Genomic DNA, 13,244 nt, shown 5'->3' on the forward strand with positions numbered 1-13,244 from the left:
TCGCAGAGGATTGTATAACAAGTGGTTAAAAGTTAGGAAGGTTTGAGACTATGGTCACATTTGAAAACAAGGATGCGATTGTAAATAGAGGAGTTTCCAGTTAATGTTGGCTGGCAATGTAAGCAATTTGTTACAAACCTTTAATGCTATTAGGGACTTAAAAATGCATGTTGACTTAAAAGGCCAACTAGCCCAACAAGCACATGGATGAGGAGTGAACTGACTTTGTACGCTAGAATACGTACAACAGAAATGAGTTTGTTTTTGGTGGGCGCGAAGTGGGTGGCTGGACAGGAGAGCATTGGAATAGTCAAGCTAGAAGTAACAAAGACATGGGCGAGGATGAGTAGCAGTGTTAATCCTATGGAGGTGAAAATAGGCAGTCATTGTGATAGAGCGGATGTGTGATTGGAGGCTCATTTCATCGTAAACTAGGATGCTAAGGTCGTAAAGACAAGTTTAACCTCAGAGTGATTACAGAATAGGATTTGTGACAGGGACGGAAGACATTTGCTATAGTTTTCCTAATATAGAGCTGAAAGATGTTTCTGCTCATCCAATGTCTGACTTGCAGTGTGACTAATCAGAGGAAGCAAAGGCATCAAAAGTGATAGTGGTCACAGTGGACAGCAGAATTATGTCAGTTTATATGTGGAGTTTAACACTGCTTCAGATGATGTTGTCAAGAGAGCATGCGGATGGGAAATAGGAAGGCCACCAGTAGATCCTTGGGTGACCCCACAGGTAGTAAGCAATGCAGGTGCAGGATGAAGTCAGCGGAGGTGATTCGCTGACTGCAATTAGATAGCTAGAAATGGAACCAGGTGAGGGCAGTCCCACTCAGCTGGACAACAGAGGTGAGGATTCAGATCATCTCACAAACCATACAGCAAAGGTCATGAAAGGTTTAAGACCATCTGGAAAACAAGACTGTAACTTTTTGAAGTGGTTTGCTGCCATGATAAAACCAAATTCAATTGGCTTCTCAGCATTTGCAAACCAAGATTCGTTCATACAATGAAGCACCGACTTGGTTCTGAAAACACTTGTTCTAAGCTTTAATGGGGAGGGGTTGAGTTGAAGAATTGGCAAACATACTAATATAAAGCTGAGGGGAAAGGGCAGCACGATGGCAGAGTGGTTAGACTTCTGCATCACAGCGCTGAGGACCCGGGCTTGATCCTGGCCCGGGTCACTGTTCGTGTGGAGTTTGCACATTTTCCCCGTGTCTGCATGGGTCTCACCACCAGAACCCAAAGATGTGCAGGGTAGATGGATTGAGCACACTAAATTGCCCCTTAATTGGAAAATGTAAAAAAAATAAAGCCGAGGGGAAAATCAATAAATTCTTGAGTGACATAACAGAATTCAACAGAAGCAATTCTGAAATTTTGACCATTTTCAAATGTATCGTAATCAAAACAATCTGTATAAAACAGCTGCCATTTACCAGGTGACAAAGTGACATCTAATCGAACGCTCTTCCACTGCAGCAGACTGGATCCATTGTAATGCACAGCTCTCCCATTACTGCAAAGAGAAAAAGAAATAAAGAATCAAAAGGGACTCAATTTTTTCTGCTCTGCAATCATTGTTCTATGTATTTGTCAAGTGTAAATCAGGACTACGGCACAATAATGTGTCAATGCATCGACTCAACCCATAGAAAAATGCAGATGTACCCACCAGATTCTCCAACATGACAAGAATGTCAACTACCACTTTTGCCTAATGGGAAAGAATTTACGGCAGTACTGTACAAGTGAGTTGAAGTGAAGACAGAAAGAGGAACACTGAAAACTGATTAAATGCTATCATCAAAATGGAAATTTAAGCAGAGGGGCAAAATGTTTGTCCCACCTCTGGTTTGGGAAGGGTTTTTACAAAATCCAGATTTCCTGTTCTATCCCAAATCTAATCAAATTTTCCTGCACTAATCTCATACCATTTTAATATTCTTTTAAGAAATCACCAAATACTTTTCAGTGCTTATCTGATTTAGCATTGATGACTACTTGTTGCAAAGCATTGTACTTTCCATAATTCTTCTTCTGACCATTTATATATCTAGAGCTCAGCTGCAAATCATTCCTGTCGAGGGCTAGAATACAAGAGCAGGGATGTTCTCCTGAGGCTATCCAAGGCTCTGGTCAGATCCCATTTGGGAGTATTATGAGCAATTTTGGGCCGCGTATCTAAGGATGTGCTGGCCTTAGATAGGGTCCAGAAAGAATGATTCGTGGAATGAAGAGCTTGTGTATGAGGAGCGATTGAGGTTTCTGGGTCTGCACTCGTTGGAGTTTAGAAGGATGAGGGGCGATCTTATTGAAACTTACAGGATACTGAGAGGCCTAGATTGGGCCTTTTCCATGTTGGAAAATCTAGAACCTGAGGGCACAGCCTTAGATTGAAGGTACGATCCTTTAAAACGGAGAAGAGAAGGAATTTCTTCAGCAGAGGGCGGTGAATCTGTGGAAGGCTGTGGAGGCCAAAATCCTGAGTGTCTTTAAGACAGAGATAGATAGGTTCTTGATTAATAACAGGATCAGGGGTTATGGGGAGAAAGCAGGAGAATGGGGATGAGAAAAATATCAGCCATGATTGAATGGTGGAGCAGACTTGATGGGTCATGTGGTCCTAATTCTGCACCTATTTATTATGGGCTTAGTCCCATTCTGTCCATCCACTGCTTAATTTATTTAGCACTCATTGCAGATTGGGCAAGTCTCTCTAGTAAGAAAATCGTCTCGGGAAGATACAATACCTGGATTGGCAAATCTGGTAAAGGGAGACGACTTAACGTGAACCTTCCCTGCTCTATACATGATGCTGCACTGATACACTGACAATGTAAGCACCCAGCGCTGTACTCTTGCTGAAGACACGAGGGGAATACATTTTGACTCACTGAAAAGGTTCATTAATGACTTGTGGTTGGTACATATGGTGAACGAACGACCATAGAGGTACTGATGGAATCTTTTTACTGCAAAAACGATAGCAAAACCTTCTTTGTCCAACTGCGAATACCTCTTTCCACCCTTTGTCAGCGTTCTAGATACAAGACCAATGGGCTTTTTGGACTCGTCCTCCATTACGAGAAAGTACTGCCCCCACACCATAGGGCGAGGCATTGCATGACAAACTAAGTTCCCTGTCTGGATCAAAATAGACCAGCAAATTTTCCGATTGCAGCAGCACTTTCACATCTTTGACAGCCTTCTTCTGTGCAGACTCCCATTTCCATTTTGTTTCTTTGTACAGAAGTAGGTGACAGTGGAGCCAATACTGTAGACGGGTCTGACAAAAACGTTCCATATTAGTTTATCAAACTTATAAATGATCTGAACTCTGCCACATTCCTGGGCTCCAGAGCTTCCTTAATCGTTCAAACTTTTCCTTTTGTAGGGGATAAGCCTTGTGCAGTGATCCTGTGGCCTCGATACTCCACACAGTGCCTGAAAGATGCACTCTCTCCGCTTCAGACGCAGTCACGCCTCCGATAACCTTTTTAAAACTCGGTCCAGGTTGCTGAGGTGCTCCTCCTCAGTCTCAGCATAAATTAAAATGCCATCCAAGTAGACAAACATGAGGAATGCCTTGTAACAGGTTGTCCATCATCCGTTAGAAGATAGCCGGACTGGAGGATACACCAAAAACCAAATACTTGAAAATCCCTTTATGCATGTTGATGGTCACATACTGCTTCGAATCTTCCTCCAGCAAGAGTTGATGGGTCTGGCTTATGTCCAGTTTTGAAAACATCTTGCCTCCTGCAAGGGTTGAAAACAGGTCTTCTACCCTCGGCAACGGGTAAACGTCCAGCTTGGTAACCTGATTAATGGTAAGTTTGTAATCCCCACACAGTACCATCACTTTTAAGAACAGGAACAACTGAAGTTGCCAAACGTGAAAACTGAATGGACTCAATGATTCTTAGCCTTCGAAGCCGCTCCAACTCCTCCACTTTGCCACCTTTCATGACGTAGGGCACAGCCCTCAGTTTGAAAAAGTGAAGAGGAGCCTGAAGATCCATGAACAATTTAACTGCAGTGCCCCACAATGTACCCAGTTTGTCTTTGAAAACCTCAGGATATTTCTCAATGATGTCCTCAGTCTCACCCCAGTTTAACTGAATTTTCCTAAGCCAGTTACGCCCTCGTGAACTCGGCCCATTCCTTTTTACTAGCAGGAGCTGTGCTCTTGCTTCTTCGCTGTTATGTGCAATGTCTACCTCGAACAGTCCAAGCAATGGTATAGTCTCATTGTGTATGTTTGAAGGTTGATTCCTGCCTGAATAAGGATTGGTGCCTGCTTCAAACCCCAAATCTCCTCACTGACTAGCGATGCAGTGGCTCCTGTGTCACCTCCATCTTGATTTTCTGTCCATTGACCTTCACTGCAGCATAAATGGGCTCTCCACGTCCTCCACTCATATTAAACATGCCATACGAGTACTCCTCTGCCTGGTCTAAGCTTTCAAAGTGATGCGCCGTTGACTGAGGCTTCCTTGCATTTAAAGTTCCCTGTCCAACCTTCAAATTGCTCCGAGCACCTCGGCACCTCTTCGCTAAGTGCCCCTTTTTTTCTTTTTATAAATTTAGAGTACCCAATTAATTTTTTCCAAATTAAGGGGCAATTTAGCATGACCAATCCACCTACCCTGCACATCTTTTTGGATTGTGGGGGCGAAACCCACGCAAACACGGGGAGAATGTGCAAACTCCACACGGACAGTGACCCAGAGCCAGGATCGAACCTGGGACCTCAGCGCCGTGAGGTAGCAATGCTAACCACTGTGCCACCGTGCTGCCCTTAAATGCCCCTTCATGTTGCACTGATGGTAAACAGCATCCATAAACTTAGGATGATTGGAATAGTGTGAGCCTCCACACCTAAAGCACTCCCACTGTCTTCACCTTTTTACTTTTGGCATTTTGTGCACTTGGTGCAGTGAACTCGTCTCCATGCCGCCATTGGCCGTCTAAATATCTTTTGTATTATTGGCTGCCATTTCCATGCACAGAGAAATTTCTAGTGCCTTCTTATAATTAAGTGTGGCTTCTCCCAGCAAACGCCGCTGAATGCCGTCCTCGATCATACCACAAACAAGTCTGTCCTGAAGCATGTCTTCCAAAATTGCCCCAGACCAGAAATGTTCAGAGAGCGGGCGCAATTCAGCAACAAAGTTAGCTACGGTTGTCCCGTCTTCTGAAAATTACTATGGAATTTGAAGTGTTGAACAATTAGAGGGCTTAGGATTGTGCTGATTCTGGACGAGTGTAACTAAATCGACAAATGAAATGTCCCGTTTTGCGTGGTGTAGCTAAATTTCTCACGAGCTTGTAAGTCTTCGACACACACACACACACACACACGAGAACTGAGCACTTTCTAGCCTCGCCTGCTATCCCATTTGCCAAGAAAACGTGTTCCAACCTTTTCAGTCCAGTTCTTGTCCTCTTCCACAAACCCATTGATAGACCCAAAGAAAACCACAATAACTTGCGTGTTAAATGTGGTGAAACTTGAAATTTTAAAATTCCCATTGACAATTTTTCTTTGTTGGGCAATTTAGCGTGGCCAATATTCCTACTCTGTACATCTTTGGATTGTGGGGGGCGAGACCTATGCGGACACATGGAGAATGTGAAAATTCCACACGGCCTGTGACCTGGGGCCGGGATCGAACCTGGGTCCTCAGCGCCATAAGGCAGCAGTGCTAACCACTGCACCACCGTGCCACCTTTATTTGCCAAAATGATTTGGTAACTTGACCACAAAAAGATAGATGAAATGCATTGTTAATAAATAAAGTCAATCTTCTTTAACAGATAAAAATAAAAATGGTTAAAATACAGTATGGAATCAAAAACAGGAGCAGCTAGCTAAATATCAAAACAACAGTAACAATAAAATTAGAACTAACGACAATTAAATCTGAATATACACAGGTAACAACTAATGACATCATAGCACTTACTGATTACATCAGCAATGGATTTAAGTAAGAAGATGCATAATAATAACACTCCATAACACACCAATGGAAACAATGCATGTCTAATATTAAACAAGCCTTAGAAATGGCCCATTTCTAAATCACGGGTGGCAGCCTGATTTTTGTAACAAACAAAGATAATGCTTCTCCTAATGGGACAACAAGTAAAACTAAATTGCAGTTAAACCATGCTCGCCTTCGAAAATAGCAAATTATAAGCACATACTTGTGAAAGAGGCAGGTTCCAACAGGATTTGTCCAAGCTCCATCCCTTTTTTCAGCTTCGGTAGCAAATCCAAAAGACACTATTGGGCCACTATCATCATCTGTGTCTCCATAGGAAACAATTTCTAACTCCCAATAAAATGATGGTGCCTTAGAAGAACACATATAAACAGCATTAGCTAGAAGTGTCTGACCATCTACAAGCATTTCATAATTAAATAGGGATAAATGCATACCTTCCTAAATGTTATTTTATACAAATATTTGAAACTACTGCACATAAAACCAAAATATTTCACTGTTAATTATCAGTGCAACTGTAAATGTTGCCACAGTCCCAGAGGACCATAGGCTGCTCTCCCCTTTGAATGTTGACTGTTGGTGATTTAACTTGAGGATCACCACACCTCAGGTGAAGGCAAGGTTGAGAAGGCAGGGCTCTCATGAATAATGTCCCAAAGGTAGCTGATACAGTTCAGTTATGCACGTATATACTAATAAAGGGGTTTGAATATCAAAAGGACAAATTGTAAGGCAGTATTTTAACTGGAGGAAACAACACTACTTTTCCTTAGATCCCAAATTCCTTAGCAATAGATGCTTTAAATGGTCTTATAATAAAGATACTTCTCAGTCACCCGTACCTATGTAACGGTATTAACCCTTGGAGGAATAATATGGAGATGACAGACAAGCACCTAATTAGTTCAGTGCATGGATGGCAGGAACAGTTAGCTAGCCGATTGTGATTGGCAACAAGGTTTTCAAAATATAGGGAATGGACTCATTGAGACTCATCATTGAACAGAGATTAAATTCTGACAAAGGTGCCACCCAATCTATTGAACTGTCTCTCTCTTTTAGATGTTGGTTGGCCTGTAATAAACATACAGCATTGGCATTTACTTCCATTCATTTTTTTCACTCTCTTCTCAGGCTGCCGATTTACTTGCTTCTGTTGTTTAAAGAGTTTTCAATAAACTGATTTATTTTCTTCTCTCATTCCAGCAATCGGCCAAAAGGCTTTTTGCTAGCTTACTGATTCAAAACAAGTGGCACTGCAGTTATAGCAATGAAATGAAAATCGCTTATTGTCACAAGTAGGCTTCAAATGAAGTTACTGTGAAAAGCCCCTCCCCTCGGGGAGGCTGTTACGGGAATCGAACCGTGCTGCTGGCCTGCCTTGGTCTGCTTTCAAAGCCAGCGATTTAGCCCTGTGCTAAACAGCCCCTAAGCCTAGGCGAAGATTAGGCTTAATAGAAGGTGTGCGATTCCCATGTCTCTCTTGTTCACTTGCTGCCAAACCCCTACCTGCACAGGTATCTGTGATGTGGCATAGATGAATGTCCCACGAGGCAAGCCCCCTCCTGCACTTGGATCAGCTAGGAATGTCACAGCAGTAAGATGGGACGAAAACATGCATGCTCGCACTGGAGGGAAAACCCGAGAGGGGCACCAGGTTATTTCTTTCGGCTGGAAGAATGAAGAAAGGGGAAGTAACACTTTTAATTTCAAATCCACTTCAAAATGGCCTACTGTCAAAAAACAAAACAGAAATGAAGTTCCTTTAATTCTGCAACACTAAACAATGCCCCATCAAACACAGTGAACACCTGCCAAGGAGCTGGATGAAGTATAGTTACGATTAGGCTAAGCTGCTCCAATGCCCTTGCAAGTGAAAGCAACATCTGGGATTGCGCACAGCGATATGGTTGGATGTTTCAATTTTAAATACCTAGTGAGCTAATTGATTTCAGTAAAAACATCACTTGATTTTGTGGTTCCTTGGCTTGGGAGGGAGTGGTAAAAAAAAATAAAAATGAGCAAAATACCTTTTTCTGATCATTACTGAGTGACTCCTTTGGAAAGTATGTGGCTCAATGCCGAAAAGAACCAAATTGGGCTTGTGCAGTTAAACAGTTTCCTTACACTCACTGGTTGAGCTTATGCATGAAGAAAGGCACTTGGGGTGAGGCACTGGACAATATCCAGTTTCCCAATAAGAATCAGCATCTTTAGAAGATGAGGGGTGAGATTTGGCAAAAGGTTTGCCTCCAAAATATTTCCTTTTTTTTCCTTACTGAATTACATTGATTCAGCTGCCTCTCAAAAGCACTGGGATCCACCTGAAAGAATGAAAAAAAGGTATCACTGAGCAAATAACCCATGGCCACCCATGTGCACGTCCTTGCATGGTCAAATGGCTAAAAGTGGTGCAGCTCAATGGTATTTGTTGTGGTACAAACATGTACAGCAATGGGCAGGTGCCCATGTTTCTAAACATTGCAAAAATATATGGAAATGTAATATGGGACATGGAATCTGTTCTAACTGAAATACAAATATGGGAAATATAAATGTTCGAACTTTGAACAGGTAGCAGCAATAAAAAAAACAGAGATTCTCTCAATAACTACAGGATTAAAACAAGACTACTTATGAAGTCACGATGCCCTTCCTCGGAGTGACAATCATCGGCTGCAATTTACTCTCACTGCAATTTCAAATCCCAGCAGCAAGGTGTAAATGGAGCGCAGTGAAGGGGGACATGTCCCCTTTTTATAGCACTTAAGTGAATGGGTTGTGGGAGTCGGGGTTTAGACATTGGTTGGGCCAGGGAGGAGGATAGGTCTGGTGTCAGGATTGGGGGGGGGGAAGAGGGGGAATCCTCCTGGAGGTGTCAGGGGTGGTAAAACTGGCAGAACCATCCAAAGTTAGTAATTTAAATCGCTTTGTCAGATGGCTCCCATCCCAGTGCAATTGTCCAGAGGAAATTAGCTCTTCTGGAAATTTACTGCATAAACCCTTATGTGGGAAGGGAAATTCCCAGCACATTCTAAATGTGACTCTGGGCAGCCAGGAGGTATCTTAGCATGGTGAAATGCATTCGTTCTGATATGAAAGGTCGCTGTCCAGATTCTACTAATGTAGAATTGCATGCAAAATACAGCACTTGTAAAACAAGAATATAGTCATTACTAAATATAATCACAGAATTGTCTGCATGTGCTTTACTTTCCAGACTTTGTGATACCAATCTGCAATAGAATCAGTGAGTAATTCCGTCTAGTAATGGAGTTTCAATTATGTGCATCCAATCTACAACTTCATTAAAATGATTGTTTGGAGCAACAGATTCCAAAGGGTAAAAAGAACTGGTTGACTGACCCATCTTCCACAGGTATATTGCTAGGTGGCTAACCAATCATAGCTTTAGTAATCGCCTCAGATATAGAAGATAACAAAGTAATTGAGATGGTGGTGAAAAGAATACTCTGTGGAGTAACATATGCATCTCAGTGAAGTGGAGCAAGAGTGAATCAGAATGTGGCTTCATTGCATGATCCTTGTAGCACCATTACCTGTCTCCTGTCAGATTGCAGTGGGGGAGGAGGGGGCCGAGCACAGTCACGGTATAACATCCGCAATCTCTCACACTGAGCCTCTACTACCACCAATCGTTCACCTGAAAACAAGAGGGTATTTTCTTTTTAAAAGGAATGGATAAGTGCTTACAAGTCACAAAAGTATGCAGACTGTACAGTAACAGATAGCCAGTTCTTTTAATCAGCACACACAAAACACTAAGACCTCATAACTGTACTATGCCAACCGGCCATTTTAAACTTCGGTGCAGAAATGCGGCCAAAGTTCCCAACTGGGATAGAAAGAAAACAATATAATGGTAAAACGCAAGAAATAGCAACATTATCATGATGACACTTAGGAGGCTGTAAATCAAACAGGCTTTAATGGGGGCAAAGATGATTCCAAATTTTAACAGTACAAAGTGAATCAAAAATATATAGGAGCAATTACAAGTGACGAATGTGATATACAATAGTTACTTTAGAGATATTAGTTAATGTAATGTAGAAATAAGCCACTTTGATTCTGGTTAGTTCATAGACAAAGGATTTTAGACCGCATGGAAAAAGCAGGAAGAGGTGTGTCTAAGAGAGTGATGCTGGATTGATAGGGGCCGGAGAAAGGGATTGGAAGTGAGCCAATCAGAATAGATCAAACAGGTCAGGAGGGACATAGGATAACCTATGGGCGCCGAGCATGTGAAACTTGATGCCATTTGAATGTATCAGTACGGAGCTCTTTGTCTTATCCTCACTTGGCCCCGGAGCTGCAGAGAGCAAGATGTTATCTGTATCACTGTGGACTAAGTTTAGCTTGCAAGCTGAATAAAATAACTAATGTTATATTTGGCAGGAAGGATCAAGGAAAACCCAAAAGCTTTCTATAGGTATGTCAGGAATAAGCGAATGACTAGGGACAGAGTAGGACCAGTCAAGGACAGGGATGGGAAGTTGTGTGGAGTGTCTGAAGAGATAGGCGAGATACTAAATGAATATTTTTCGTCAGTATTCACTCAGGAAAAAGATAATGTTGTGGAGGAGAATGCTGAGCTCCAGGTAAATAGATTAGATGGCATTGAGGTACGTAGGGAAGAGGTGTTGGCAATTCTGGACAGGCTGAAAATAGATAAGTACCCGGGACCGGATGGGATTTATCCTAGGATTCTCTGGGAGGTCAGGGAAGAGATTGCTGGACCATTGGCTTTGATTTTTATGTCATCATTGGATACAGGAATAGTGCCAGAGGACTGGAGGATAGCAAATGTGGTCCCTTTGTTCAAAAAGGGGAGCAGAGACAACCCCGGCAACTATAGACCGGTGAGCCTCACGTCTGTAGTGGGTAAAGTCTTGGAGGGGATTATAAGGGACAAGATTTATAATCATCTAGATAGGAATGATATGATCAGGGATAGTCAGCATGGCTTTGTGAAGGGTAGGTCATGCCTCACAAACCTTATCGAGTTCTTTGAGAAGGTGACTGAACAGGTAGACGAGGGTAGAGCAGTTGATGTGGTGTATATGGATTTCAGCAAAGCGTTTGATAAGGTTCCCCACGGTAGGCTATTGCAGAAAATACGGAGGCTGGGGATTGAGGGTGATTTAGAGATGTGGATCAGAAATTGGCTAGCTGAAAGAAGACAGAGGGTGGTGGTTGATGGGAAATGTTCAGAATGGAGTTCTGTCACAAGTGGAGTACCACAAGGATCTGTTCTGGGGCCGTTGCTGTTTGTCATTTTTATCAATGACCTAGAGGAAGGCGCAGAAGGGTGGGTGAGTAAATTTGCAGACGATACTAAAGTCGGTGGTGTTGTCGATAGTGTGGAAGGAAGTAGCAGGTTACAGAGGGATATAGATAAGCTGCAGAGCTGAGCTGAGAGGTGGCAAATGGAGTTTAATGTAGAGAAGTGTGAGGTGATTCACTTTGGAAGGAATAACAGGAATGTGGAATATTTGGCTAATGGAAAAGTTCTTGAAAGTGTGGATGAGCAGAGGGATCTAGGTGTCCATGTACATAGATCCCTGAAAGTTGCCACCCAGGTTGATAGGGTGGTGAAGAAGGCCTATGGAGTGTTGGCCTTTATTGGTAGAGGGATTGAGTTCCGGAGTCAGGAGGTCATGTTGCAGCTGTACAGAACTCTGGTACGGCCGCATTTGGAGTATTGCGTACAGTTCTGGTCACCGCATTATAGGAAGGACGTGGAGGCTTTGGAACGGGCGCAGAGGAGATTTACCAGGATGTTGCCTGGTATGGAGGGAAAATCTTATGAGGAAAGGCTGATGGACTTGAGGATGTTTTCGTTAGAGAGAAGAAGGTTAAGAGGAGACTTAATAGAGGCATACAAAATGATCAGAGGGATAGATAGGGTGGACAGTGAGAGCCTTCTCCCGCGGATGGAAATGGCTAGCACGAGGGGACATAGCCTTAAACTGAGGGGTAATAGATATAGGACAGAGGTCAGGGGTAGGTTCTTTACGCAAAGAGTAGTGAGGCCGTGGAATGCCCTACCTGCTACAGTAGTGAACTCGCCAACATTGAGGGCATTTAAAAGTTTATTGGATAAACATATGGATGATAATGGTATAGTGTAGGTTAGATGGCTTTTGTTTCGGTGCAACATCGTGGGCCGAAGGGCCTGTACTGCGCTGTATTGTTCTATGTTCTATACCTGCAAATCCATCTCGACTTTTATTGAGGCCAGACTGATGGGTAAAGAAACTTGGGATTCAACATTTGGTGCCGAAACCCGGGATTTCTCAGGGCGGTCCTGAACCAACTGCGAAATCAGAATTAGACTGATTATGAACAGGAGGATGGGGAAGAAAGGGCCCTCAATGTAAAGCTGGAAAATGACCACGCATTGATTTTTCCACTCTTCTTATCGTCTGATTAGTCTGGTCACTCGCGATTGGTACAGAAAGACCGCCTCGACGAAATCACAGGTCAGTCTGGGGATTAGCATTTTAATTGATGGGATTTCATATTGTTAATTCGGCTGGGGTCAGGCTATGTTGTTGATGAGACATTTAAAATTGTAAATGGTTCAACTTCATTTGAGAGTTAATTCGGTTGGGTTAGGTTATGGGAGGTCGATGAGACATTTGAAATTGAAAATGGTTCACCTCCATGTGTGAGTGTGTTAAATATATAGTCGATTAAGCTAAAATTGTACCCTTGGACTGTAGTGGCGAAAAACGCAGTTCCGAGGACTAGTTGAGATGATGGGGAATTCCTTGGATAGCACGAATGATCCAGGCATGCCACTGCAAATATTATGTGATAAGTATCCGGACAAAGCGAAGGATTTTAGAAAATTGTCGGCACAGTTAAGAACTAAAATGGGAGATGAATGGCCACTAGGGGGCACCAAAGACCTAGAAATGGTTAAGAAAATCCAGGGACAAATTTGGAAAAAGAGTCAAAGTATGAAAGCAAAAGAATTAATTGGATTATGGAGGCAATATTGTCAAGAGGAAAGAGATAAGATCATGTTGTCCAGCTAGCAGGACAATGCCCTTAAAATGGGAATTCCAATTAGTGAACAGGGTAACCTAAAAACATTACAGATCTTGAAAAAGGAATGTGCATTTAAAAAAAGCGCAAGTAGAGACAGGAAAGACCCGGGTCAAACAAGAGATGAGCTACGTAGTTC

General features: G+C 42.6%; 1 protein-coding gene across 1 annotated transcript in view; it reads right to left on the reverse strand.

The window, feature by feature from the left end:
* LOC140397295 (probable E3 ubiquitin-protein ligase HECTD4) overlaps positions 1–13,244 on the reverse strand; it is a 561,188-nt gene that overhangs the window by 134,717 nt on the left and 413,227 nt on the right. Inside the window, 4 exon segments of the mRNA XM_072486148.1 lie at positions 1,451–1,530; positions 6,228–6,376; positions 7,538–7,699; positions 9,589–9,692. Of these exon segments, the coding sequence (XP_072342249.1) occupies positions 1,451–1,530; positions 6,228–6,376; positions 7,538–7,699; positions 9,589–9,692 (495 nt within the window).

Source organism: Scyliorhinus torazame, chromosome 1 (genome assembly GCF_047496885.1).
Source record: "Scyliorhinus torazame isolate Kashiwa2021f chromosome 1, sScyTor2.1, whole genome shotgun sequence".
In the NCBI taxonomy this organism is placed as follows: domain Eukaryota; kingdom Metazoa; phylum Chordata; class Chondrichthyes; order Carcharhiniformes; family Scyliorhinidae; genus Scyliorhinus; species Scyliorhinus torazame.